The following is a 28000-nucleotide window of genomic DNA, read 5'->3' as shown; positions in this document are numbered from 1 at the left end:
AGGGCAGCATAAATGCGGGCAGTGGGCAGTGGTCTGACAGCCTCTGGTTACAGCAGCAGGTTCTCTTGATTTCCCTGTTGACTCCTGTCTGTGATGAGGAGAGTAAGACAAGGCCTTCTCCTGTAGCGTTGTTGTGCCATGAAACACCCTGCACACACGGCTCTTAGTTCCCAGCACCTAACTGCAGTCTGGTGGCTGTGGTTTCCATCGCTGGCTAGTTCTGCCTGCCTTCCCCACTGATAAAGAGGCATGTGCTGCCCTCTTCTGGCAAGAAGAGAAAATCAGTCCCAGAGAGCCAGGAGATCCTGCAGATTTCCAAAGACCTTTAGACGGTCTTGACTTGGGAGTTCCGAAATAGGCCAGCTCTCCAAGCTGCCTTCCACGGTCTGTGCCCTACTTAGGGAAGGATGTGCCTAGCAGGCCTGGCAGGCAGTCGAAGGAGTCTGGAAAGCTGCATTCCGCAATCTTTCTTTTTTACTTTCCTCTCCCAGTTCCAGCACCAGGGTCTGAACAATCTTCTTTGACCTAAAACAGAGAAGTGTTGGAAGGGATTCGAGCAGCCTGGGAGGGCCATTAGTTTAGTACTAATGAGCCCATTATTATCAAAGAGCCCGTGCCTGCCCCAAAGTGTCATGAAAGCCCACTGCTGTTGGGGACAGAAGTGAGCTTGACTCTCCCTTCCCCTCTCCCCTCATATTCTCAGGATGTGGTGAGCCACAGCCAAAACAGTATGTGTGTGTTCAGTTCTCCAAAAGCAAGGCAGTTAGCATCTTCTCCCCCAACCCCTCAGCATCCGTTCATATTCTGGGTCCCGTATGGAAGCCCGGCTTTTCTGGGGGCTGTACTCAGACCCCACTACTCAGTCTCCCAGCCTCCAAGGACCTGGTGAAAAGGCAAAAGAGACAACTTCAGGATAGCAGAAGTGTAAGAACAGTGGCCCTGCAGCTTCCTCGGGGTGAGGCGGGGCCGTGGCTGGGCGCTCCAGGTCTGTTCTGTTGAGGTCACTCACTGCTTCCGCTGGAGATCAAGGCTTGGTACCAACTCGAAGCAACAGGCTCCATCCAGTCTGAGGGAAGTCCTGAGCGGAGGTCAGGGCGGACCGTCATCATGCTGTTATCTTTGGGTTCTTGGGTGGTCAGACCTTCCATAGAGGTAATCAAGGTTCTCCTTCCCAAAAACCGCCTCTGCCACGAAAGGAGCTCTCTAGGTTGCCCGTCCCTGGGTCCCCCGCCTGCCACTTGCCAGCTCCTGATATTTTGTTGGTTGGTTGGTTGGTTGGTTGGGTTAAAGTTGTGCTTTGATTAGCATTCTTGCAAGGAAAAACAAACAACCCGAGCACTGTGGGACCCACCTCTGAGATTTGGCAGGCCCCACACCGTTAGACTTTTCTTCCACGGAGGGTCTTTGAGGTTGAGGACTAGAGGGGCTGTGACTTCCTGCGGCACCTCCCAGCAGCTGCCCGGGGAATTCCTCCAGAGGGTCTTTGGTTTGGTTCCTTATTGACGGGGCTTCTGTGATTTTCATTTTAACGAAGTTTGTTCCAGAAACAAATGAATCCTTGGGCAGTCGTGAGGAAGGTGGTCGGCAGGGGTGTGAGGGTGTTGAATGGGGCTGGCTCTGGTGGGAGGAGCGGGAGGAGGGGGAGGAAGGGTGGGTCCTGCGTGGGTGGCCTCATTCATTAGTGAGATTTTGCTGTGTGGGCTCCTGGACTACGGTAGAGTGGAGACCACCAACACCATTCGTGTGGAGGAATTTCCCACCGTCTGGCCAGAGTGAGTTCTGCCGGCCTAGTCTGGCCTCGGATCAACACGTAGGAAACAGAGGAACATAATATGAGTGGTTTACACAAAACTTACATGTTCCTTTACCTGTGGCTACTGTTACCTCATCCTATGTAACAGATCTGTTAAATTTGTGCAGTGTACAAATAAGTTTCTTAACCTCACACACATACTCTCTCTCTCCACACACACACACACACACACACACACACACACACACACACCAGCAAAGGCCACTTATACCTCCATAAATAATATTTCTCCTGCTCTTAGCGGTCTTCAGTTGCCTGCAGTTCTTTGTGTAGAGCTGAGGCCTCTTGGACCTTCTGCTGTCCACCTTAGTATGCCTGTTATGGTGGTCCTTGTCCACTTCTTGTTCAGCCAGGGATGTTGAAAAGTGGCTTCTTATGATGCTGTCAACCTTGTATGACCTCTATGACTGAGGACAGTGCATTTTTAGAGAGACACAAACAAAAAGGTTTTGAATCTCTGGACAATAATTGCACATGAACCCTTCTCGGTAGAACCTGTTCATTCCTCTGTGTTTATCTCTAGACTGCTCAGTTGTCTTCAGTGGCCAACCTTGATCTCTACTTCCCTGGTTTTGGTAAACCTGTGGTCTCCTTTTTAACAAACCGAGAGGGAAAGGCGGGAATATTTCCGGCACCAGCTGCTACTTTGTCATCTTTAGCACAACCAGACTTCATGTTTCAGAGTCTCGAATTCTGGTCCTGGCTAGGGGAACTACAAAGTAAATATTGAGGCAGTGGCAGTGGGCCTGAGCTGAGGCTCATGGTTCCCAAGCAATCACAGTGCTGTTACTGGTCCTGATGGCGCTCTGCAGAGCAGGGGATGTCTCATCCATGAGGCCACCTCGGCCCCTGGTCTGTGGCACATGCTCAGTCAGACTCCACTACATAGGATCTGGGGAGCCGGCTCAGTAGGTAAGAGCATGTACCAGGGCTGAGTTTGTTTCCCCAGCACCCCTGTGAAAGACACGGGCATGGCTGCACACACCCACAACCCAGCCCTTGGGGAGGGGTGACAGGAGGATTCTGAGAGGTGAGCCGAACTGCCGGCGGTAAAGCACAGGGATAGAGCAGAAGCTCCAACATCGTCCCCTTCTGACCTCTGCATGTGTGCCCAAGGATGTTTACAACCGCACGCATACACGGTCATACCCTACACACCACACACACACACACACACACACACACACACACACACACACGTCATTCAGTACCAGGTGCTACAATAAGCATAGAACAATAAAGTTCTGCAGTACCTCCATGTATTGATAAGGAGTGTGTTTTGCTATGTGTATTAGTAAACCTAACTACAGAAGCTAAAGCAAATGTTTGTTCTCTTTGACTTAGCAAGACCTATGAAGCGCGTTGCTATGCGCCAAGCCCTGTCCTAAACGGTCTTGATAATATTTACTTCTCAGCAGGAGTTTGCTTTTCTCACATAACAAGAAGTAAAAAAATAAAAATAAAAATAACAACAACAAAAACCAGTGTGTTCCAGGCAAATAGTGTGGCTTAAAGAAATGGTGGCTTTGGGTCCTCAGAGTTCCCGATTCTCCAACATCACTCTGTGGCTTTGTGTATGCATGTGCATGTATGTTCATGCATGTGCCTGTGTGTTTGCATTTGGTATGCATGTTCTATGGTACAAGCACATGAGTGTGCAGGTGTGATACCGTGCACGCACACAAAGCCAGAGCAGAGCACCTGGTGTCTTCCCTTGTCACTCCACTTTATTATTCTGTGTCTCTCAGAGACCCGGAAGCTCAGATAGAGTGGCTAGCTAGCCACGGAGCTTCCAGAATCTGCTCATCTTTGCCCCACCCCCACTGCTGCCCTGTGCTGGGATAGGCTGTTTTTTTTTTTTTTTTTTCCATAGGTACTGGGGATTTGAACTCAGATCCTGGTGCTTGCAGAGCCAGCACTCTAATTGGCTCAGCCGTTTCTCCAGTCATCACTGTATGTCTTTTGTCTTCGTTTCATAAGATAGTCCCTCTGCTTCCAGACATTACATCTGACTGAAGGCATTGTCAGAGGCCTGTCTTTTCTAGAAGACCAATGACTACTTTCTACTTGCATCTCATTAGTCAGATCTACCTGGATGTGTAGCAGTCTGGGAAGATGTGTCTTTTTGACAGGGCACTCTGCTTCCTAAGGAGGAAAACAGAGTTCTTTTCTTTCTTTCTTTCTTTCTTTCTCTCTCTCTCTCTCTCTCTCTCTCTCTCTCTCTCTTTCTCTTTTTAATTTCTAACAAAGAGTAGGTTCTAACTGTCTGATTTAGCCAGGCAATAAAAAAGACATAATTTCCCATGCTCCTTTGGGGCTGACAAAGTCTGCTAGACCTTAAGAAATGGAAATAGAAAATCACGCACAGAATTTGCTGTGTTCTCAGTTCAAACTTCAGAAGGCACAGCCTCCTGTTGCAAGAGTCAAGCAGCTAAAACAGCCATGGGCAGATTCAGTGCTCACATCACTGTCTGCCCAGGGGTGGGCGAGGCAGCCAGGAATTACTCAGGGTGGGGATGGGAGGCTGGATGTAGTTCCAGTGTATCTGAGAAGTTCTGTGGAAGTATCTCTCAAAGCTCCAAGGGTGCTCCACCTTGTGATGGGTAGAAGGAAGGCTTACTGTGGCCAGACTGTGGCTGAAGAGTTACAAAGAAAGGATCAGGCCAGGATGTGCCTCTGGTCCCATCAGAGGCAGAGGCAGGCAGATCTCTGTGTTTGAGGCCAGCCTGGACTATAGAGTGGGTTCCAGGATAGCCAGGACTACACAGAGCCTGTGTCAAAAAAAAAAAGAAAAGAAAAAGAAAAAGAAAGAAAGAAAGGAAGGAAGGAAGGAAGGAAGGAAGAGAGAGAAAGAGAGAGAGAGAGAGAGAGAGAGAGAGAGAGAAAGAGAGAGAAGACCAGATGAGGAGTGTAGGCAATGGCTCAGTGGGTAATGTGCTTGCTGTGTAGACATAAAGACTGAAGACCTGAGTTCGGATTCCTAGCACCCACGGTTTTAAAAGCTTATCATTTCGTTGAGGGGGAAGGCCCCTGAGGCTTGCTTGGCTGGCTAGTCTAGCCGAACTGGTAAGCGTCAGGTTCCTGAGAGCCACCATCTTCAAAATGTAAGGCAGAAAATGATTGACTGAGGAAGACACCCAGCACTCACATCTGACATGCACAAGCACTCATTTACACGTACACACACAAACACACACACACAGACACACAGCCACCAGGGCCAGATGATACTTTCCTAAGGGTGAGAAGGGGTTCAAGTTTGTCCACGGTGAGTCAAGCACAACATCTGCCCAACAGAAGCAGAAGGAAGGCTGTTTTCTGGTTTTTGTTGTTTGTTTGTTTTTTGCCTTCCATCTTTGATTAGCTTTTCCGTGTGTCTTGATTCTGAGAAACCAGCACCCTCCCATGTCACACACAGTGCCACACACCGCTGGCCAGGTACGGTCCCCTACAGTCACTGACTCAGTTCTAATGCCCACCAACCCAATAAGGTACAACCGGTTGTGAGCGCCACTTTGGAGACAAGGGAACCGAGACCCAGACATTTAAAAACAGCCCACTGTTGCCTATACAAGGCAGGGCCAGGGTCACCAACCCCAGCAGCTGGGCCCAAGGCCTGTGCTCCAGACTAGTGTGTGTTCCACATTGAATATTATCCATTGTTTCAGAATGCGTGTGGTACTGAGTCTTCTAACCAGAGGAGGGCACTTAGAAAATAGCGATCAGATGAGTTGTTAAGCCATCTAGTCCTCGTTGCATGACTACCATGCTCTTTAACATGCTCAGCAGACTTCCTCATCCACGAGGGAACAGAAGGTCCCAAACCAAGGACACAGGAACACCGGGAGTAACAGCTGGAAGAGAATGTGCAGGGAAGTCCCAGACTCGCCAAAACCAGGCAAGGGTGGCGGCAAGGTGGCCGCTTCCACATCTGCGAAGGTCTCTCGGGAAAAGATGTGGACATGTGCGGATGAAGCAAGCCGGGGGAGTGGAATTCCTTAGCCAAAGTGCTCCTGGTGAGAGAGAGGAGAGAAGGACTCAGCTCGATACAGGCACAGATGACCAATAGAATTGGAGTCTCTCTGGCCAGCTCACTCCTTAAGTTTGAACATACATATTAAACCTAATCTATAGACTGACGCTTAAAAAAAAATCATCCTTTGTAAAGTAACTGTAAATGCCCCCTAGATTCGTCCCCCACTCAGTCAGGACGACACTGGCGGCATCCATAGCTTCAGTCAGCATTTATGTCGGTCCTTCTATTAGCACGATGGATTTTACAGCCCTTTATGAGTTTCTGGGAAGCCTAATAGGAAACACACACAGCCTCCCATGGAAGAGGTCGGCAGAGTTGCTCTGCTTAAGGACAGCCAGAAGGGGTCGCCACTGCCCCATGGCTGGAGTCAACCCCGGCCACTAATCAGAAACATACCCAGCCTTTCTCCCTCTCTCCATCTCTCTCTCTGACTCTGTCTCTCTCTCCTCTCTTTTCTTTCCCCCTTCTTGCCCCACTGATGGTATGGATTGTATGGAACCCTAAATGTGAAGAACTGAATGTTTGTTTGTTTGTTTGTTTGTTTTTTCTCTTCAAATGTACTGTGGCTTTGAGAAGATTTCCAAAAGAGCTGCACCTGGAACTTGTCTATATCATCAATATCATCCTTCAAAAATTTATTATATGAACAACATGCCAAAACTTCCCTGAATTCCTCCCCGCAACGATGCTTTCAGCATAGCTAAACACTCACCAAAGGCTCTTGTCTTTTGTATAAAATAAAGTGTGCATATCTCATAAATGCTGGCTAATAATAAGTTGACATGTAGAGCCAAATTGAAAAGTGCTTCTTTTTGAAAAACCGGCTCCTCTATAAAGCTCAGGGGAACAGCTTCACGGACAATGTGTTTTCCTTAGTGCAAAGTCCCTGACTTCCTTGGAGACAAATCTGAGAGAGTTCTGTTCACTGTGAATCTTTGGGACACCCATAGTGTCCCGTATCCTAAACGTCACAGTCACAAGGTTTGAATCCTGCCTGTCGGGTAAGAGATCATTTTATCCTCCATCCAAGGCGGAATTCCTTTCCAGAGCAAAGGACTCACACCTCTGGCAGTAGGAACTGCAAACTCTTCTTTAGCCTGTTGACATCTCCAGGGCAGGGCAGGTGACCTCATGTAAGGGCCACGGCCTCTTGCTTCAGTTTGTCTTCGTGCCATTGGTACTTGGGCCAGTGCCTGGAAACTGAGGCACTGGGCTTGCTTCTTCCAGGTGAGTCCCCAGGTCTCCCAGAACTGAGGTTGATTTGTTGATACACCCCTTGCTGGCCACCTGGGCTCTTTCTAGTGGTATTGATCTGACAGCACAAATTCTCCAAGGGATCAGACCAAGGGTGTTGAACACTGACAGCATGGAGAGAACAGGGCAAGGCTCAAGGAGTTGACTCTAGGTCAACTCCCATATAAGCCCCAGTTCTGGTCAGAATAATGACCGTAAGTTAGGTGTCTGGTTAGGCCCGACTCTGCACCAGACTCCATGGAGGTTGCCTCAACAGCAGCCACTAAACAGCCGTTGGTAACATCAGAATTCAAGGGCAAGTTTCTTGTGAGGGACTTGTCATGGAGGGTTGGCATCTGTTGCCTTTGCTCCTCTAATGGCAGCCTGGCACCTGGTTCTGACACCCTAACCCTTCATCCCTTATCCCTGTGGACACCAGTTATGTGTGAACGTAGCCAGGGGCCCAGATACAGCAAAGGAAGCTAACACGCCACCCAGTAAGCTCCTCCCCGTCTTCTAGAATCCTGCGCCAGCTCTGACCTGCGGCTCTGAAGACCTCGTGTTTTGTGAGCTAGAGGTCATAAGAGTCAACCTCACTGTACAGGCTGTGTCTTCACAGACACCTCAGTCTACCTGTTTCGTATTTGACCTTTATTCCGATAACTTGATGCTGGCTAGTTTCCTAAACCTGTGCAGTGAATGTGAACCTTTATGTGAGGTTTCATATACTGGGGCAGGGAGGGACCACACTGGGTAATCCCCAAAATGAAAATCTACCAGTCTCTTTACAGCATCTCTGACTTCCTCAGAAATGCACTCAGTGTGACAGAACCAACATGCCTGCCACCTGTCAGCCCCAGCCTTGGATTCCTGAATGTTTGGCATTGAGTCATTCAGCCTCTCCACATCTCCTTTTATATAATAGCAGGACACAGGAAGAAAAGCTTCTTCCTCCAAAAGGTTACAGAGAAGGGATGTCAGACTCTTCCCATTGGGTTCTTTTAATCTCCACTGTCTTATCTAATTCATGAAATCTCATTTATGTTTTTAACTCTCAAATGTCAACAAAGCGTGGCTATGTTTGTATTTTTCCTCCAACAATATGATGCCTAGAAATTCCCACTTGGAATCCCTCAAATAACAGCTGCATTTTTTTTGTAGCTTTTTCTTTTGTATCCACATGAGCTCTGATGAAAAGTAGACATTTCAGCCAATTATCCATGTCCATCTCAGTATCTAGACGTTTCTTTCTTCATGGAGAAAACCCAAGTATAATTTTAACTTTTTTTTAAGCAGCATTAACCCCAAGCTTTTTAGAAATGATATGAAGGACTCTGAAGGCTCTGTACTCACAAACAACCTGGTCTAGGCCATTCTGAATGACTCTTGAAGCATCAAGATTCTAATTAAACTCAACCATTGAAAGCAGAATACAAATGTGTCCTCAAATCCACTGGAAGGTAGAGTATGAAGAAGTAATGCCTTTTGCAATGAGACAGAGATGTACCAGAAGTCTGTAGCATGTAATAGACCACGTAGGTATTTAGAAGCAGTGGACCAGCCCTTGGAACTCACATTGTCTGGCAGAGTGGGAGGGGTTTAAGTTTTGAGATCCACTTCTCAGCTTTTTTTTTTTAATTATTTTATTTTATGTGCATCAGCGTGAAGGTATAAGATCCCATGGAGCTGGAGTTACAGACTGTTGTGAGCTGCCATGTGGGTGCTGGGAATTGAACCTGGGTCCTCTGGAAGAGCAGACAGTGCTCTTAACTACTGAACCATCTCTCCAGCCCCCCTTCTCAGCTTTTATAGGCAGGTTTTTGCTCCTGATGTGTGTATTGGGGCTAATTATTTGAAAATATGTTTTTCTTTATATTTCTGAGTGTATGATTCTAACTCAATCTGTGCATACTTCATCTTTAGAGATTAGGAAGTTTTATGAAGGATCCTCCCCCTCTGTGCGTGGGTGGGTAGGGAGCAGAGATCAACCTTGGGTATCTTCTTCTATTGATGTCCACGTTATTTTTGGATACAGAGTCTTTTCTATGAACCTGGGCCTTATTGTCTCTTCTGGACCAGTTGGTCAGTAGTCTCACAAGATGGCTCCATCTCCACCATGCTTTGCTGGGGTTACAGTTATGTGCCGCCATGCCTTGGTTTTACATGGCTATTGATGAACCAAACTCACCAGAAAGGAAGACTTAGAACAGCATGTCTCAACCTGTGGGTCGCAATCCCTTTGGGAGTGGAATGACCTTTTTGACAGGGGTCACCTAAGACCATGTGCCTATCAGACATTCACATAATGATTCACAACAATAGCAAAATCACAGTTACGGCAACACAAATAACTTTGTGATCAGGGGTGAATACAACGCGAGGAACTGTAGGATTGCAGGGTCAGCAAGCCAGAGAGCCACTGCCTTAACAGGTTTGTGGATGTAGGAAGCTTGAGAGAGCCCTGGATGTCAGCAGCCTAGATCTGGGTTGAAAAGACCCGGGTAATGCTCTGCTTGGAATGCCTTCCAGCACATAGGGAAGGCAAGAAAACCACATACAACTCAGCTTTAGAGCCAGCATCTCCATGGTCTTGCTAGAAAGAAGCAGAGACTTGTCTTAGCTCCCACTCCAACCCAGTGCCACTAGGTAACAGAGCATCCTCCCCCGACCCTCCAGACCCACTGACGTGGGGAGAAGAGCAAGGGAGAGCCAGTCTGTCTGAGAAACTGAGCACTTCTAGGCAAAAGAGAATGAGAATTCTCTAGGGAACTACAGGGGCTATGACATCAGCCTAGGTTATAATCCAGAATAGATTCATGAATTGTTATTTTCCCACTGCCCAGGGCATGGGATCCCATAAGGAAGCATTTAAAAAAACTAAACAGAGCACTTGTTCATGCTTACCTCAGGACGGGTTTGAATGCTTCAAGAGACCAGCTATGCGTGTGTACTAGCATAAACAGATGAAGCTTGGGGTATGACTGTGACTCAGTTTCCTTAACTGTTAAGTGAGGATGAATACCAATTCTTGTCTCTCTGTATATTTGAGCAACAGAGACATTACATTCCAGGATCTGTTTAGAAAACGGTGAGTGTGTTGCCTTTCTGGTGTGGGAATGGTCCTTACTGGAGCAACGAATGGAGCAGAGAGACTGTAGAGGGTGCACAGCTTAAAGCCAGCACCTAGCAGTGCTGTCTATGGGACAGCTGGGCGAACACCCATCTAGGCTGCAGACCTCTGTCAGACTGGGGTCTTGTTTATTTTTTTAACAAAAAATTAAGTTTTATTTGACGTGTGTGGATGTCTTGCCTGAATATATGTTTGTGCACTGGATTCATGTGGTGCCTATGGAGGACAGAAACAGGCATCGGATCCCCTGAGCTGGAGTTATAGCTTGAATCCAGGTCCCCTGCAAGAGCAGTCAGTGCTGTTAACCATTGAGCCACCTCTTTCTCTGATTTAGAGTTTTAAGATTTCTTTTTATTTATGTTTATGAATGTGTCTGTGAGAGTATATGTAACACATGTGTACTTTTCCAAGTCCACATGACAGAGAGAACTACACAGGAAAATCTCCTGAGCCTTGACCTGCTTTCCATCTTCCCAAAGACCACCCTTGACATCTGCCCCTCTCTGTGTGAATTTTGAGACCCAGAGGTGCTGCTGGCCTCACGCTCATCAATCGCATGCTGTGCCCAGATGCTGGCAATCCAGGGCTGAGCCATGCTTGCAGAAACTTGTTGGAGGCTGGATTAGGATCTTGGCTTTCCATTCCTCATTCAGGCCCCCATGCCTTGGTAAGACTATATTATTTTCTTAGCTCAAATTGCCATTTCCAACTCATTATTTCTCTATGACGAGAAAACAATATTGGCTCTTATGTAATAGCAACCTCAATGAATCTGGAAGCGATCATGGAATGGGTGGATTTTTTTCCCTCTTAAAAAAAAAGAGAGGGAGAGAAATAAATTTGAGATTGTTTGCATATGGCTGAGAATATTTATGAACTCTTCCCCTTTTTCCTCATTGCATATTTTACCCAGCACATTTGTGTGTCATACAGAATAAATCTTTATGAGGAGCAGAGGCAGAGAGGGAAATAGAGCAATTAAAAGTCTGGGTATCCATCAAGTTCATGGGACATTAGCCATCGTGGGTCGCTGGATGCTATAGCCTGTCTGAGGTTAGTTCAGCTAGCATCTCTGAGGAAGTATTTCAGAGGTAAGATTTCAAACACACACACACACACACACACACACACACACACACCCTGAAGGAGTTAGAATCCCCTTGTCATCCTGGTCTCTTTCCTATTCCTCTTACCACTATAGAAAGTTCACTATGAGTGGTTTCATGACCCAAATGCCATCAGCCAAAAGAGATCATTTACTCCCGTGGCTTTAGGACTGAGCCAGCAGGGAGGAGGAAGAAAGCTGGAAAAAAAAAATGTCCAGGTACTGCTTGGCAGTGTTTCAGCATGGGAGTATGTTATGTCTGCTTCCCTCTGATCATCCCTTTCTACATGGCTTGTCACCAACAAGGATTCCAAGGAGCATAAAGGACATGGCTAGAGTGGTGTGTTAAACATACAAGGGAGGGCACATGGTGGCACATTCCTCTAATCTTAGTGCTAGGGAGGTGATGGAAAGAGGATCAAAAGTTCAAGGCCATCTTTGGCGAGTTTTTGGGTGTGAGGACAACCTAAGCTTCGTAAAGAAGGAAGGAGGGAAATAAAGCCCCTTCAGAACTGAAGACACTCAGAATCTCCTGTTCTCTGTCGCATCTTGGAATGTTTAAGGATGTGCTGATTTGAAACTATGGGCAGATTGACACACACAGAAGGATGGCTGCCAAAACAGGTCACGGAAGAAGAGGGATAACCACTGCCCAATCTGGTACGGCCCAGGCCTTTGTATCAGGAACTCCCCTTGCACTGTCTGAGTTGGGTGAGCCCATACAGGGGACCATGTGCAACTTGGGGATCTTCATTGTCCTTACTGAGATGAGAAAGCTGTCACTCATTGAAGTTGAGGAGTTAACCTCCAGCCACAGAAGGGGACCAGGACCAGGGTCACAGATGGGATTTATGGCACCCAAAGCTAACGCAATGGCCATTAACAAGGAAGTGAAAAATCATGCCCAAGGCCTTGGAGAGTTCTTCAGTTAAAGGACCTTGAAGCTATAACAGTGAGTCTATTCTAGGCAAAATCCTACCCTAGGATAGCTGCAGCGGCTTCTTTCCTGCTTCTCATCTCCTGTCCCTACCAAGATAAACACCAATGCCAACCTCAGTCCTCCCGACCAAGACTAGAGAGCTTCCAGCTAAGTGACTGGCAACAGTGTCATGTTGTTGTGATGATGATGTGGGGGCACAACCACACCTGTTTCTAAACTTTACCTCTTCCATTTCTAGGCCTCATTTGACAGACAGATGGACTCTACCCAAGGCTAGTTTTCCAAGGTCCCCATCATCACCTCAGGCCTTTCTGCCAAAATTACTTGTTGTTGTTCTGCAAGGTCTCCAAGAGGCATTTAAAGTTAGTACTTGCAATGTCTCCTTTTCCTTCGCATACTCCTCCGTAGCCCTTGGATGATACAAATTGATGCAATTTTAACAAGTGTACCATGTGGGATGGTCATTTTAAAATGTCAGTTCACCACAATCTAGAATTGCCTAGGAAAAGAGTTCCAAGTGAGTATTTATTTAGACCAGGTTGACCGGGAATTATATTGATTGTTCATTGATATCAAAAGATCTAGCTTACTGTGGGTGATACCATTCCCTAGGTGGAGCAGATGGGCTGACTTATACAGGACAGAAGAAAACTGGACAAGAAGGCAGCCTGGGGATATTTGTTTCTCTCTGCTTTTGACTGTAGACAGGTGTCTCAGGCTCCTGCCTTTGTGATCATACATAATTCCTTTCCTATATTGCCTTGTATCAGGATGGTTTAGCAGGACAACAGGAAAACTAAACAAAACTAAAACACTGTGTTAATTTTTTCCTTTTCCCACTATGATTTTTTTTTCCCCACTCTATCACTGGAAGGAGTAGAGGGATTTGAGTAAGCAAACAAACTCAGCATGAAATGTAATAGCTTTGGGGAGAAAAGCATAATAAGTATTGTCTAGTACCCGCCCTCTGCTTTAGCCCCTGAATAGTCTGGTAATCCCATCACAGTCTAGACAATCACTGAAGGGAATTCAAGCATTTTTTCCCAGCCCTTCTCACTCTATTCTCTCAAACTGGAAACACAAAGCAGATGATGAAGATGAGTTCAAATGCCACACCAGGGAAAAAGGAAGTATTGAGAAACTAATGGCCAGCCTCTAGCTGGTTTCCAAACATTCCAGGAAGTGTTCAGCAGCATTGCCCCAGACTGGTGGCCTTCCATTGTCTCAAACAAAAGGCCTCCTATGAAAAGACAAAAGTGGGTTAGTGTCTAATTAATGAAAGACACATCTGGGAAACCGTGAAAAAGAGGACAGGCCTCATAGCCTCTCCTCTGGATGGCAATGTCCCCTTGTATCTGCTGCCATGTGGACCAGCGGGGACTCTCATGATCTCAAGAGCGTATTGTAAACCAGAGTCTTGGGAGGTTGAGGATCAGGGCTGATATCACAGCAACAGTAGTCAATGACCAGCCAGCCATCTAGCTATTCTGCAGCTGCCCTGTATATTCAGGTGTGAAGTTTCCATGTCAGCTTTCTGTGATTCAGAAGTTCTATGCTCATGTGTGTCTAAATGAATCATTTGCTAATTAATCTAGGGCAAGGATATAAAGTTCCTCAGCCACTTCATCTTCCTTTAGGTGTTCACTCTTTGAGATACCCCTGCAGCAGGTCTCTATGCAAGTGGAGTTGATTGTACATTGCTAATGGACATTCCTGTCTGGTGCATTGGTCTGGCAATTTGGGACAGTTTTGAGCTATCTGCTCTAGATCAACCTCCATTGTGCCTCTCTGTTATCCACTGGACCTCTGCAAGTGGCCTTTGGCAATGTGGCCTGTCTCCTGAAGGCTCGGTCCTCTGCCCTTCTCCAGCAGGGTTAGTCAAAGTTACCTCTACCACAAAATCTGCTCCTATCTCTGTCTTAGGACTACTTCCTACTTCTGTGTCCTTTTTAATTACTTAATTAGCCCTTTTTACAAAATTAATGTGTGTGTGTGTATGTGTGTGTATTGCTAATCATTGACAAAATAAAGATAGGTAAAGTAAGGAAATAGGAGTTGCCTAATCTTGCATCTGCTTGGGATGAGTAAGCACTGAACATGCTGACCTGTGTCCTAGCTGCTGTAATTTTTTAATAAATAAAAGGCACTTCCTAATCAAAGTAAAAGGAATTTAATCAAATTAAAGGAATAGCTGGTGTTTACGACCTGGCTAGTTTTTTAAGATTTATTTTACATTTCTCTCTCCACGCACACATGCGTACATGCATGCTCGTGTTTGTGTGTGTGTGTGTGTGTGTGTGTGTGTGTGTGTGTGTGTGTGTATGAAGAGGGTACTGGATTCTCTAGAGCAGGAGTTACAGGTGACCATGGACTGCCTGACAAGGGTTTGGGGAGACAAATTCTAGTTTTTGGTAGCTCAGTGACTCCTGAGCCATCTATCAAGACCTAGGGTTTGCCTTGTTGGGCAGTTGAGTACATTTGCATTGAATCATGCTCATAGCTACCAGGAGTTCTACTGTATGTGTTGAGATGGCAGTGATGGGACATTCGTCTTCTCTGAAGTCCCCGTGGCTGTATTCGGTAAGAAGAGAGCTGACCTCTCCTTCGTTCTTCCATGCCAGCCCTTGAGAGAGGCTTGACAAAGGCGCTGAGGAAGCTGGACGACTACCTGAACACCCCTCTGCCGGAGGAGATTGACACCAACACCCGTGGGGATGAGAAAGGGTCCCAGCGCAAGTTCCTGGATGGGGATGAGCTGACGCTGGCTGACTGCAATCTGCTGCCCAAGCTGCATGTGGTCAAGGTAAGAGAGATCTGCTCCTGGGTGCTGGCTTCATCTCAGGCCCAGCCAACTGGGTGGATGAGTCAAAAGGGCAGTAACTCCTGGGGGCTGAAGTCAGATCTATTAGGGACCCAAGGTCATCCTCACTGCTTGTGGGGAAACAGTCTCTCTTGACATTCAGTTTTCTTGAAATTTATAAAAGGTAACTATGTGTCTGGGCATTTTGCCTACATATATGTGTGTGTACTATGTGTGTGCCGGGTACCCATGGAAGCCAGAAGAGGATGTCAGATACTCTGGAACTAGAGTTACAGATGGCTATGAGCTGTCATGTGGGTGCTGGGAATTGAACCTGGGTCTCTGGAAGAGCAGCCAATGCTCTTAGCCACTGAGCCATCTCTCTAGCCCCTGAGCTTTCATTTTCATTTATAAAATAGTAACGTGTTGTATATCTCTAGGCTTATTGTGGGACTAAGCATGACACGAAATCGCTTACTATACTATAGGGGCTCAGTGTATCAATATGTAGTAAGCAGAATGCCACTGTATATTCAGTTACATCACAGCCTCTTCTTGGAGTTAGCCCTGCCATGCTTTCATAGCTGCAGTCCATGGGTCCTCATGGGCCTCCATACATCTCTACGCACAGACCTGGTAGAAGCTCTCTGTGGTGCCGACCCATCAATTTTCTCTATGGTACCCACCATCAATTTGGTTATCTCAAGCAACCTCCAAACCCCACATTGGTCTGCCTCCTGCTGCATCCGTGTCACCGTCCTCGAAGTGTGCTGACACATTTCTGTGTGAAGAGGAGTCTTCCATCTTACTGTGGCACACGGCTCTCGTTATTACAGCCTCCTCCCTCATGTGGCCCTCAAGCATGTTTCCTAGAGCAGCACAGAACATCTCTGTTCTCCTTCATCTCATCGGGAGACAGCAGCTGCATTCCCCAAGTTCTCCAAACAGACATCACTCCCTCTGTCTGTGCATCTAAGTACCTGCACGTGGAGACTAGAAATGAACTTTGGGTGCCTTCCTCAATCTTTTTCTTTTAAGGCTGAGTGTCTCACTGAACTCAGAGCTCACCAATTTGGTTAGGCTAGCTGGCTAGTGAGCTCCAGCGACCCTCCTGTCTTTGTCCCCTAGCACTGGGATTCCAAGTGTGCAACAACACACTTGTTTTTGTATGTGGCTTACACTAGGGAGGAGAACTCAGGCTCTCATGCATGCAAAGGAAGTACTTTACCAAGTACTCAGCTCACCCTGATCCTCACCATTTTTGATGCTCACTCACTGTCTAGACCAACATGCAGTAGGGTCTCATGGCCAAACCAACCCCTGCCTTTTACCATGTCTACGTCTGTCTTACCATCTCATTTTGACAGCAATCTCTGTGAGAACAAATACCTTTTCCAAGGGCGGTGAGTCTTTAATAAATACTTACTCACAGGCATTCTGATCAGCCACTATGTGCCTTTTAGGATAGTCATGTTTTTTTTTTTTCTTTCTGCCTTCCATTGAGAAGAAGGCTAGCCCACCATTCATCAGCAGGGTCTAGCTACTTCGTTCAGCTGGAGTACTGAGCTAGATACACAGACTTCCTTCCAATCAGAGCACGCAACAGCTTGTCATGAAGTCACTTAGCTGACCATCCATGCATGAGTGTCCCATTGGTCTGGGTTAGAGCCAAAATTGGGAACAGAGTAATCTGCTTCTGGGGCAGGCCAAAACACACACCTTAGTATGAAGACATTTTGGGCTCAGGGCCAAGCTAAAGATCTTTTGTAGGTCCATCCAAGTGTGTCACTTTGAAGTTAATAATGATCATAGGCCCTACCCACCAAATTGTACTTTCTTCTTTTCTTTTCCCCCTGAGAAATAAGCAAAACCATTAGGTATGTATGATGTCCACTCAGTCACACAGTGTCATCATGATATAATGGAAAGATCAGAAGAGATGAATTCTAATTCATCTAGCAGGCTGGATCAGGGCAAGTCATTTGATCTTTTAGGATTTCTTTTTTTTTTTTTTTTTTGAGCCTAAAAGAAGGGGTGTAGCTCAAATTCTCCTTGCTTTATTTTCCTTCCTTCCTTCTCTCCTTTCTACTCCAACATGTATGGGCAACTCATTTAAGCATCCTTTGTCAAAGTAGGCAAACACATGGCACTCCCAGGCTACTACCTCCTTCTCTGAATGTCTCAGCTCCTGCCAGCCCTAAATGACTAGGTTAATCCTCTGTCCTTGGAGACAGTTCAGTGGGTTTTCTAGCTCTGGGACACTGGGGATCAGCCGGAGGATGGCCTAGGAGGGAACAAAGACCGGGGCCCTAGACTTCTGTCTCCTTGGATTTCTGCTGATCCAGCTTATCAGATCCAGAGACCTGGCAAACCTCTGCGGTGCAGAGAGCATGAAGGGGAGCCAAGGCAGCTTGGTCTCAGATGCCAAAATTTAATCCGGGCTGTGGGAGCTAACTGTTTTCATATGAAACGGCAAATTCAGAGCATGAGCACAAAAGGTCCTTCGAATGTCAGAGTTCTGTGCACCCTCACTCCAGCCTGCCTTCCTTTTACAACTGTCCCCATCCCAGGATGCTGAGTGGCTGTGGACCACACTCACTGAGAGCCTGGTCTGAAATTTCCTGGGTAGATTTTTTGTGGCTCAACACAGGGACCGTGTTCCCTGTGAGGCAACTTGGAAAAAGAGAGACACGTAAATGAAGATATAGGTTCTTTAATCACATGTCTGCTATTTTCAAGCTAATGAAGTTAAACCAGAACACGCATCCTAGTTTGCTTTTCTGCTGTTCTCATACAACAGTGGCCAAGAGCACCTTCCAAGTTTATTTGACTTACACACTCACATCCCAGCCCATCACAGAGGGATATCAAGGCAGTAACCTAGAGGCAGAAACTAAAGCAGAGGGCAAGGAGGTGCATTGCTTACTGGCTTTCCCCCCTTGGCTTGCTCACGCAGTTACCTCTCTCTCTCTTTTTTTCATAACTTTTACATTGATTTTTATTTATTCATTTATTTTAAGTTCTTTATTAATCACACTTTATTCACTTTGTATCCCCCCTGTGGTTCCCTCCTTCCTCCCATCCCAATCCCTTCCTTCCTCCACCCTCTGCATGCATGCCCCTCCCCAAGTCCACTGATAGGGGAGGTCTTCTTTTCCTTCCTTCTGATCCTAGTCAATTAGGTCTCATAAGGAGTGGCTGTGTTGTTTTCTTCTGTGGCCTGGTAATGCTGCTTCCCCCTCAGGAGAGGTAATTAAAGAGCTGGCCAATCAGTTCATGTGAGAGACAGTCCCTGTTCCTATTACAATGGAACCCACTTGGATACTGAACTGCCATGGGCTATATCTATGCAGGGGTTCTAGGTTATCTCCATGCATAGTCCTTGGTTGGGATATCAGTCTCAGGAAAGACCCCTGTGCTCAGAATTTTTGGTTCTGTTGCTCTCCTTGTGGAGTTCCTGTCCTCTCCAGGTCTTACTGTTTCCCACTTCTTTCCTAAGATTCCCTGCACTCTGCTCAAAGGTTGCACATAAGTCTCAGCATCTACATTGATAGTCTGCAGGGCAGAGCTTTTCAGAGGTCCTCTGTGTCAGGCTCCTGACTTGTTCCCTCTTTTCTCCTTCTTCTGATGTCCATCCTCTTTGCCTTTCTGGATAGGAATTGAGCATTTTAGTAAGAGTCCTCCCTCTTGATTAGTTTCTTAGGGTGTACAGATTTCAGTAGGTTGATCCTATATTATATGTCTATATGAGTGAGTATATACCGTGTGCATCTTTCTGCTTCTGGGATAGCTCAATCAGGATAATCTTTTCCAGATCCCACCATTTACCTGCAAATTTCATGATTTCCTTGTTTTTTATTGCTGAGACAACTTCCTGAACAGAACACCAACAGCACAGGCTCCAAGAGCAACAATCAATAAATTTGACCTCATGAAACTGAAAAGCTTCTGTAAAGCAAAGGACATCAGAACAAAACGACAGCCTACAGATTGGGAAAGGATCTTCACCAACCCTATATCTGACAGAGGACTAATATCCAGTATATATACAGAACTAAAGAAGTTAAACAGCAAAAAGTCAAGTAATCCAATTAAAAAATGGAGTACAGAGCTAAACAGAGAATTCTCAGTAGAGGAATATTGAATGGCAGAGAAACACTTAAATTCTCAACCTCATTAGCCATCAGGGAAATGCAAATCAAAACAACCCTAAGATTTCACCTTACACCCATCAGAATGGCTAAGATCAAAACTCAAGTGAATACATGCTGGAGAGGTTATGGAGAAAGGGGAACCCTCCTCCACTGCTGGTGGGAATGTAAACTTGTACAACCACTCTGGAAAGCAATCTGGCGCTTTCTTAGACAACTAGGAATAGCACTTCCTCAAGATCCAGCTATACCACTTCTAGGCATATACCCAAAAAGAGTCTCAAGTACACAATAAGGACATTTGCTCAACCATGTGTATAGCAGCTTTATTTGTAATAGCCAGAAGCTGGAAACAGATGCCCCTCAGTGGAGGAATGGATGCACAAATTGTGGTACATCTACACAATGGAATATTACAGTTACCTCTCTTATGCAGTCAAGTCCCACTTGCCTAAGTGGCACCACCCACAGTGGGCAGGGCACTCCTACATCAATTAATAATCAAGAAATGGCCCTATAGACATATCCACAGGGCAACCTTATGAAGTTCCTTCTCCCAGATGGCTCAAGTTAATGTAAAGTTGACCAAAAAAACAAAAACAAAACCAAAAAAACCCAACTAACCAGTACAGTTCTTACCAAGCACTAAGCTTGAAACCAACACCACAAAACAAATAAACAAATGAATAAATAACCAAATAAATGCCAACATTCAAATGCTCGCATGAACAAAATATGAGTTTATCGATCAGTGTAAAATATCACCCGCTCCCCATTTCCTTCAGATCAGTTGACAAAGAGTCTAACTAGATAGTCTAGGTTGTTCTCAAATTTGAGATCCTCTTGCCTCAGTCCCTTGAGTATTGGAGTAATACAGTTCCTCATGTCGAGGTGACTCCCAGCCATAAAGCTATGTTTATGCCTACTCCATAACTGTAATTTTGCCACTGTTATGAATCATAAGGTAAATATCTGTGTTTTCCAGTGGTCTTAGGTGACCTCTGTGAAATGGTTTTTCAACCCTCAAAGGGGTCATGACCCACAAGTTGAGAAGCACTGCAACAAGACATGAATCTTTCAACCTCTTTGGGCTGTTTTGCTCCTTGCTGAAGAGTTTCCATCTTCGAAATGAAAGGATTTGGAAGGCAGGGGATGTGACTTAATAGGATGGTTTGCCAAGCATGCATGATGCCCTGGGTTCAATCTTCTGCAGCACAGAGGTCGGGGGTGGGGGAGAGATCAGCTCATTACATATAATCAGATGGACCTTGTCTGATGTTGGAATAACTGAAGATAGCAAAGATTAAATTTAACTGTTTACCGAAGTCTTACTTATGGAATGTCTGTGCCTCACCTTTCTCATTTGTACAATAGGAATAAAATCCTTGCAGGACTCTTCAGAGATTTAGGTAGTTTTGCACCCAGTTCTAAGTAGCGTAACATAGCACCCAGATGAGAGCCTGCTGATATGGCAGTGTTGTCAGCGGTCACAATCTACATAGTCAACAGGGTTAGAAAGAGTCTAGGAATGCAAAGGCTGTGTCCCTCCTGTCCTATTGCTTTTTAGAAGCTGTGGAGGCGGAAAGGATGCTGCCCTCACACTTGACACTCAGGACAGACCATATCCCATGTTATACCCGAAGCTCAGAATTGGAACGAGAGCCTGGAGGGAACACGTACTCTCCCTGGTGTGGAAGGATCTCTGAAAATGAGCTTTTCCTGCAGGAGGTTGTCACTGTCTTCCTCTTGGCATAATTTCCTACATCACCCATAGGGGTAAGAGGGAGAAATCCTTGCATGGCTGAGCTGAGGGTTCCCCAGCAGGAGGATATCGGATCCTGTGGTGTGGTGCCTCCTGTTGAAGAGGAAACAGAGAAAGTCTGAAGCAGAACCCTGGGAGAGATACTTCTCCCTGTTATTCCTGCCTGACTCTGAAAGCTAATGGGCGGGTCCCAGTGAGCAGTGAATAAGGGCCCCTTGCATATCTATCGCTATCTCTGTCTCTGTCTCTGTCTCTGTCTCTGTCTCTGTCTCTATCTCTATCTCTATCTATGAAAAATTTGCTGCTCTTGACACAGCACTAAACCAAGAGCAAGGCCTTTCTGTGTACAAGACCCTGAGAGAAATCATAGGTCACATGTCCAGAAAGTTGTCCTGACTACACAGACTAAAAACAAAACAAAACAAAACAAAAACCCCATCCTGCCAGCCTCTATATAGGAAAGAAGCAGATGCATGAATATGAATACAAGCCAGGCCTCGGTAAACCATATTAGACAACGGTTATTGAATGTTTCCTGTGTGCCAGGCTCTCCTCTAAGCATTTCCTCAGGACCCACTAAGCCATTCCTGCAAGGTATATCCTATCACCACCTCGATGTCAGAGAAAAGCAAATTAGGGAACAGAAAGGTATCAAGAACTTGTCCTTGGCCACAGCTCTCAGATGGAGTGAGGATTACAAATCCAGTCAACTGAGACGCAGAGCCTGTGAGCTAACCACTGGTGATACTGTTTCTATTGACACAAACACCACTTCTCCAAAACTCCTGGGCCCTTGAGTGTGGCAACTCGGGACAAGATTTGAGACAACTCTTGGCCTACTCCCACACCAGATCCAGAATCTACATACATATTTGAATACCTAATTCACTTTTCTGGTCCCCCACCAAACACAAATAAGGATGCTTATCTGAAAGAAAGAAGAAGAGGGATCAGGAAAAGAAGACAATTTGAACAAAGCAAGGTACCATGTACCTATAATCCTTGACTTGAGAGATGAAAAGCAGGAAGATTAGGAATTCACAGTCATCCTCAGTCATATAGAAAGTTTGAAGTTAGCTTAGACTATGTGAACATAGTTACTATGTGGGTAATATGTCTGCCGGTGTCATAAATATTTCTCTAAATATGTTATGCTGTATACCAATTACATCTGTCTCAAAAAGTTTTCCTTATCATTGGTGCTTTTCTTCGCAGCACAATTTTTTCGTGTGTGTGTGTGTGTGTGTGTTGTGTGCTTATGCATGTTTTCATGCCTGTCATCATGTGTGTGCATGGTTGTGTAGACACATGTGTGTACAAGCATGTGGAGGCCTGAGGTTGGTATAAAAATTATCCTCAATTTCTTTTCCACTTTATGGATTAAGTCAGGCTCTCTCAATCAGGCCCAGAGCTTGCTGATATGGCTGATACTCATGGAATCATGACCCTGACACTTCCTACTGATGTCTTCACACCACCTTCTTTCTTGTCGCCTTTGCTTAGATTGTGGCTAAGAAGTACCGAAACTATGACCTTCCAGCTGAGATGACCGGCTTGTGGCGGTACCTCAAGAATGCCTATGCACGGGACGAGTTCACCAACACCTGCGCAGCTGACAGTGAGATTGAGCTGGCCTATGCGGATGTCGCCAGGCGCCTCAGCCGATCCTGAGCTTAGATGTCTGGCCCAATTCTGCTGCAGAAGAATTTTACTTCTCCCAACGGCCTTCAACGCTACAGACTCTGCCTCCTTGTTGCCTTGGGGAAAACATTAAAAAAAGAATAGGCCACATCTTGCTGGCACCCCTGAACTCAACTCTAGCCTTCTACCTTCTAAGATCAGTGCCATCCTTCCGCCTTGCCCTACAGGAGCCTGGCAAGCAAAGAGACATAATAGCAGATCTTTCCACCCACAGATCTGATCTAGGGTCGGTGTATCTGGGGTCAGTTTGGAAATCTTCCATGGGATTGTCACTGTTCCCTTCTGCCAATATCATAATGCTTTCTTAGATGCTCTAACAGCTTGAAATGCTAGCTTCTCTCTCTCCCCTGTCTTCCTCAGCAACTGAAAGGGCATGAATGAATGCCATTACATGATCACTGGGGAGGCAGCGGTGGGGAGCTCTCAAGTGAGTGTGGCTCTGGGAATCTAGCAAAGCAGTTCCAGCTGCTCACTATTTATGACCAGAGGGCCAGATGGTAATGTCCCCTTGGATACACTCGAATTTGCTGCAGCACTGGGAACTGGTGCAATATGACCTGGCCAGCACTGACCCCAGCTTTCCTTCTGTCTCCATTTTGCCACAAAGGCAGTTGACTTCTAATTCTAAACTGAGGTGACCCAGATGAAGAGGGACTTCTGGGAAGCAATGTTGATGCCAAAAGGCCCACCAGGGTCTACAGCCACAGGGGTCACTGACTGAAGAGTAGTCCACTGGAGATCGCACGGGCGTGTATGACTGTGTTCCTCAATGAGTGACTTTCAGTTAGAGAAAGAGATGGGAGAGGGAGGGAGGAGATACAGTTCTATATGAGTTTGATGTAGCTTAGAAAACTTTTAGACCACTCTTCTCTCTCAGTATCTAAACCTTGGACTGGTGTTGGACTGGTTGGCACACCTACCAGCCATAAACCAGATTCAACATCCGCCAAAAAAAAAAAAAAATGTTTTCCAGGCCCTTCCTAGTCACTTGCAGATGCTGGTTGCAGATGCTGGTGTGTGCTCCTAGCTTCTTCGCCCCAAGCCCTGATGGAAGAGAAATTCTGTGAAGGAATGGTGTGAAGGAATGGCTACCTTAGGAAGGAAGTCCACAGGTCTTTCTGACTGGGAAGCCACAACTTGAATTTGGAAAATCCGTGCTGCCCTGGGTCCATTTTCCCACTGTCACAGTCATCACAGTATCATATTTTTAAGAAAAGGAAGTGTTTTGTTTTTTAAACTACTATTTTTCTCCTTAATCATTCTCCTTGAGTTTTACCTACAAAACTCACAAGGCCTGAGCATGGAAACCTGGGCTGATCAGGCACTATGGCAAACGAGTTAATCATTAGCTCTTCCTCTACTTGTGAGGCGCTCACAAGTTTCTAGGCGTTCCTCTAGTGAATGCCTAGAAGAAACCCATCCTCAGGGCCTCAGTTCCAACAATCTCGCCCTGTGTGTTGCCTGCCAGTGGAGGGTGAGGCTCGTGGGGGCCGGAAGCCTGGCCTTGGCTCATTGCACCGGAGGGCGGGGCAGCACGGGTCCTTTCCATAGAAACATCAACATGGGATAAGCCAAGCAGTCACTGGACCCACCTTTCTCTAGGGATCTCCAAAGCAAAGAGTGACCATTGATCCGAGGAGGGAGGAAGCAGGAGGTCTCCCTAGCCCATTGGGGAAGAGGACTGTGCCTGCTAGGACCTTTTTTAAACTTGAAAGGGCTTTGAAGAGGCAAAATGAGTCGATTCATTTCCATCGCTACAGGAACCTTTCCACAGGCTCTCGGCAAGCAGCCCCTCGGGATGTTTAAAAGTGTAGCAGTGCTGAGGGAACAGCCCTTCTTCCTTCAGGGGAATTTCCCTAATGGGCCTCCCAGGGGAGGAGAGCTTCCGGAAGCAACCGGAAGGCTGTTTAATTACTAGGAAACCATGTTGTTCTCAGGGATCTTTCCCGGAACTTACAGGCAGGCAGGGTGAACCCGACGCAGCTCACATCCCTGTGTCCCACAAATGTGCTGATGGTAAAGATGTGAAGTGTAGCCTGCGGACAGAGGGGCCTGAGAGGAAAGGTGGGAGGGATACCCAGGACGGTCCTGTGGTGATCTGAGGCCAGCAATTGGCAAGTCTTTACAAAGAAACTTCCCAAGCCGAGTCAACGTTGTTTCTAGCAGGTCCTCCCGTGGTCAGGTTAGCTTTACATAAGTCACAAAATTTAGGCAATGTTGGGTGTTAGAGGATCAATTATAACCCCTTTCAAGACAGGCAAGACTGTAGGAGAGAGGCTTTTCTGGGTACTTTGATGCAGAAGTAATTTTAATTTTATCAGATAATCATAAGGAGACTGACCAGTGTCTTCGGACATAATTATCACGGTGTATAAAAACAGCAATAAAGTAAATGATGATTATCCCTCTCCCCAAGGAGATTTTTCTCTGGTGGCTCCAGCCTCCCTGGACCCTGGTCTTAACCTTGTCATGTGTGTGATTCACCATCTGCAGCCACCCTGTGGTAAGGTTCCAAATCCCAGCTCAGGCTGTGTGGAACGGTTATCAGGGTGGATGTTCCTGCATAGGCGACTCTGGATAGGCGCTGTCCTGGTAAATGGCGGTCCCTCCGGAAGCATTGGAGAGGCAGAGAAAGGGAGACTATCTTGATGGAGCTATTTAGCTTGTATTCCTCTTCTACCACGGATTGTCACATGCCAATCTTGCCTGTGTGAGAGCTATGTGGGAGGCAAGACAGACAGCTGGGGTCAGACTCACAATTATCGAGTTGGTGTGCCTACCTATTTAAAACTGCCTACCTCTTAGGATGACCCAGAGAGAAGGTATTCCAATTAATATATTAATAACTATACACAGTGAGATAGAAAGTGAATTTTCGGTTGTTTCAGAACATAATTTCATACGTTCTGAAAAATTCCTCTCCTAGGCAGCCTCATGACACCAAACAAATCAGTTGCCAAGTAGGAAGCAGTCAATCATTTTATTTGGCCAGACCATCCCAAACTGGTTGCAGCTTCCCGGTAGATGGCACTGTCTCTGGTGTTCACTTCTGGTGCTGCTGAGACCAGACAGGATCTTGGGGTTTTTCATCAAAAAGCAGCTGCTCCAAGAGTGAAGGCTGGACCATGTTTCTGCTACCTTCTGGTTCTCCTGAGGTGCGGCAACAGCAGTGAAGGCAGTTCTGCCTTCTGCAGACAGACAGTCCCAAGCATTTTAGGACCACCATGGCACAGAGCGCCTGGCACAGACAGATGCTCACTGTCTGAGAGTACCAGGAACTTGGCAGGCCCAGGCAAATTTGTATTGCGAAGGAAGCCGAGGCAGAAGCTGTGTGTCTATTCAGTAAGAGTTCACCATCGCTAAAAGACTTGCATCTGCAATCAAAATGTTGTAGAAGCGGCCGGTGTCTGGTAGGTAAGTGCTTCCAGGGTTCCGCCTTCATGGCCCAGGAGTGAGCTCAGCTGCCTACGAGGAGGATACTAACATGGCCTTGCTTGGAAATGTGAAACACCTACTCATGAATGAGACTAAGTTCAGTGATTCTCAAGAATTATGTTTTGAGAGCTCCATATCTGTATCCCCTATATTCATATATATCATAACTATACATAACATTATGAAGAATCTTTAGAAGACGTGAAGGAAAGAAGTGCCTATAAAGCACCAGATCCTAGTGTTTGGAGAACATTTGTGATTTTGTCATTGGCTTTGGGGCCCTTCAACACACTGGCCAGTGACGTTGTATCCACTGCTCTTTTTCACTCAAACTAACAGCTTGTGCCCTAGGTATAAGTGTATTCTCCTCTCCCTTTCTCAGTATTCCTCATCAATATTTTTCTCCCAGTCTAGTTTCAAGACACTTTCATCTCATTATTAAGTATGAATCAGACAGCACACTCTTATTAAATGTCGTTTAAAGAGATAAATCTGTTCTTCACTACCACTGCATGCACTAACCAAAATAAACAAAACATTGTCCCCATATAAGGTCTGAGTTAAACCGTAGGTTTCTAAAAAATCAATCTGGTGTTTGGCAAAAACAGTTTTGAAGACATGGTATTTTGGTATACAGCTAAAGATTTCCCAACGTAGACTGTGGATATATTTATAGAAAATATCAAACTGGGATCTAGCTCAGTTGTAGAGTGATTACTTAGCATGCATGAAGCCCTGGGTCAGATCTCCAGCACAGGAATGGTAGAGAACCTTTGTAATCCCAGCACTAGGAAGGTGGAGTCAGGAGGATCAGAAGTTCAAGGTCAGCTACATAGCAAACTGGAGGACAGCTTGAGCTACACATGACCCTGTCTCAAAACAAAACAACAAAATAAAAAGAAGCAAAATATTGAGCTCACATTTGAATTTCTTCTCCCTCCCTCCCGTCACCCATTTTATTCTTCATTTTATAAGCTGGAGAATTAATGATTTAGTGATTTTAATTCCTTGTATGCAGACCCTCCAAATGATGGTGACTCACTTTTCTTGAGACCTTTAACTGTGGTGAGACTAGGTCTTATTCTCAAGCTTTACTAAATGCAACATGCCTTTGCATACACACCAAGCTGAGCGTTTTCTCCATATCCTTGAGCCAGCTGTAAATGTGTTTCCCAGTCTTGATTGCTATTAACTGATTTAAATAAAGTTGGTTTATTTTCAAATATTACAAAAGAGATAACTGGATTTCTTTGGGTTTGGGTTATGTTGTCTTAAGTGACAATATAAAAATATCACTCTCTTTTCCAATAAAGATATTTAATTTCACATGAAATACAGTCTTTTTTAAATCAAAACAAAAACAAAAATAAAGGTGGGCCTGAGTGTGGATCTGTGGTAGAGCCCTATAATGCGAGATACTGTAGGTTTGATCCCCAGCATAGAAAGAAAGAAAACAGTAGAAAGGGATGACGGAGGAGAGAGAGAAGGAGAAAAGGAGTGACGGAAGGAGGGAAGGAGAAAGAAAGAAGGATGGAACAAAGAAAGTAAAAGACAAGGGTGGGAAAGAGAAAAGGAAGAAGGGGGAGGGTATAGGAACAGAAAAGCCTGAAATCAAAAGGTTTGTGATGTAGCTGTCCCAATTCTATTTTTAAACTCAAGAAGGCTGTGATTTCTTTGATGGTCTGTGGGTGAGGTTATACATTATACCCGGCCAGCCATGCTTCCTTTTCCTCTCTGCATTGTCATATCCATAGATAGACACGCAAGTGATGGTCTAGTGTAAGTTAAAGGATCAGTCTACTTGTGCCCAAAGCTCCCTCCTGACTCTCCTAAGCCCCACTAACATCCCCGGCACTAATAGTCAGCCCTTGCAGCACATCACCAACTCAAGGCT

General features: G+C 45.9%; 1 protein-coding gene across 2 annotated transcripts in view; it reads left to right on the top strand.

Moving 5' to 3' along the window:
* Positions 1-27339, top strand: part of Clic5 (chloride intracellular channel 5) — a 143030-nt gene extending 115691 nt beyond the window's left edge. For both annotated transcript variants that reach the window (XM_060369682.1, XM_021649468.2), the window contains exons 5-6: positions 14879-15060; positions 22474-27339. In XM_060369682.1, the coding sequence (XP_060225665.1) occupies positions 14879-15060; positions 22474-22641 (350 nt within the window). In that variant the 3' untranslated portion in view covers positions 22642-27339. The remainder of the gene's footprint in view (positions 1-14878; positions 15061-22473) is intronic.
* Positions 27340-28000: the final 661 nt, after the last annotated feature.

This window comes from Meriones unguiculatus, chromosome 16, assembly GCF_030254825.1.
Source record: "Meriones unguiculatus strain TT.TT164.6M chromosome 16, Bangor_MerUng_6.1, whole genome shotgun sequence".
NCBI lineage: Eukaryota > Metazoa > Chordata > Mammalia > Rodentia > Muridae > Meriones > Meriones unguiculatus.
The sequence above is the reverse complement of the archived record's forward strand: the minus strand, read 5'-3'. Positions and strand labels throughout refer to the sequence as shown.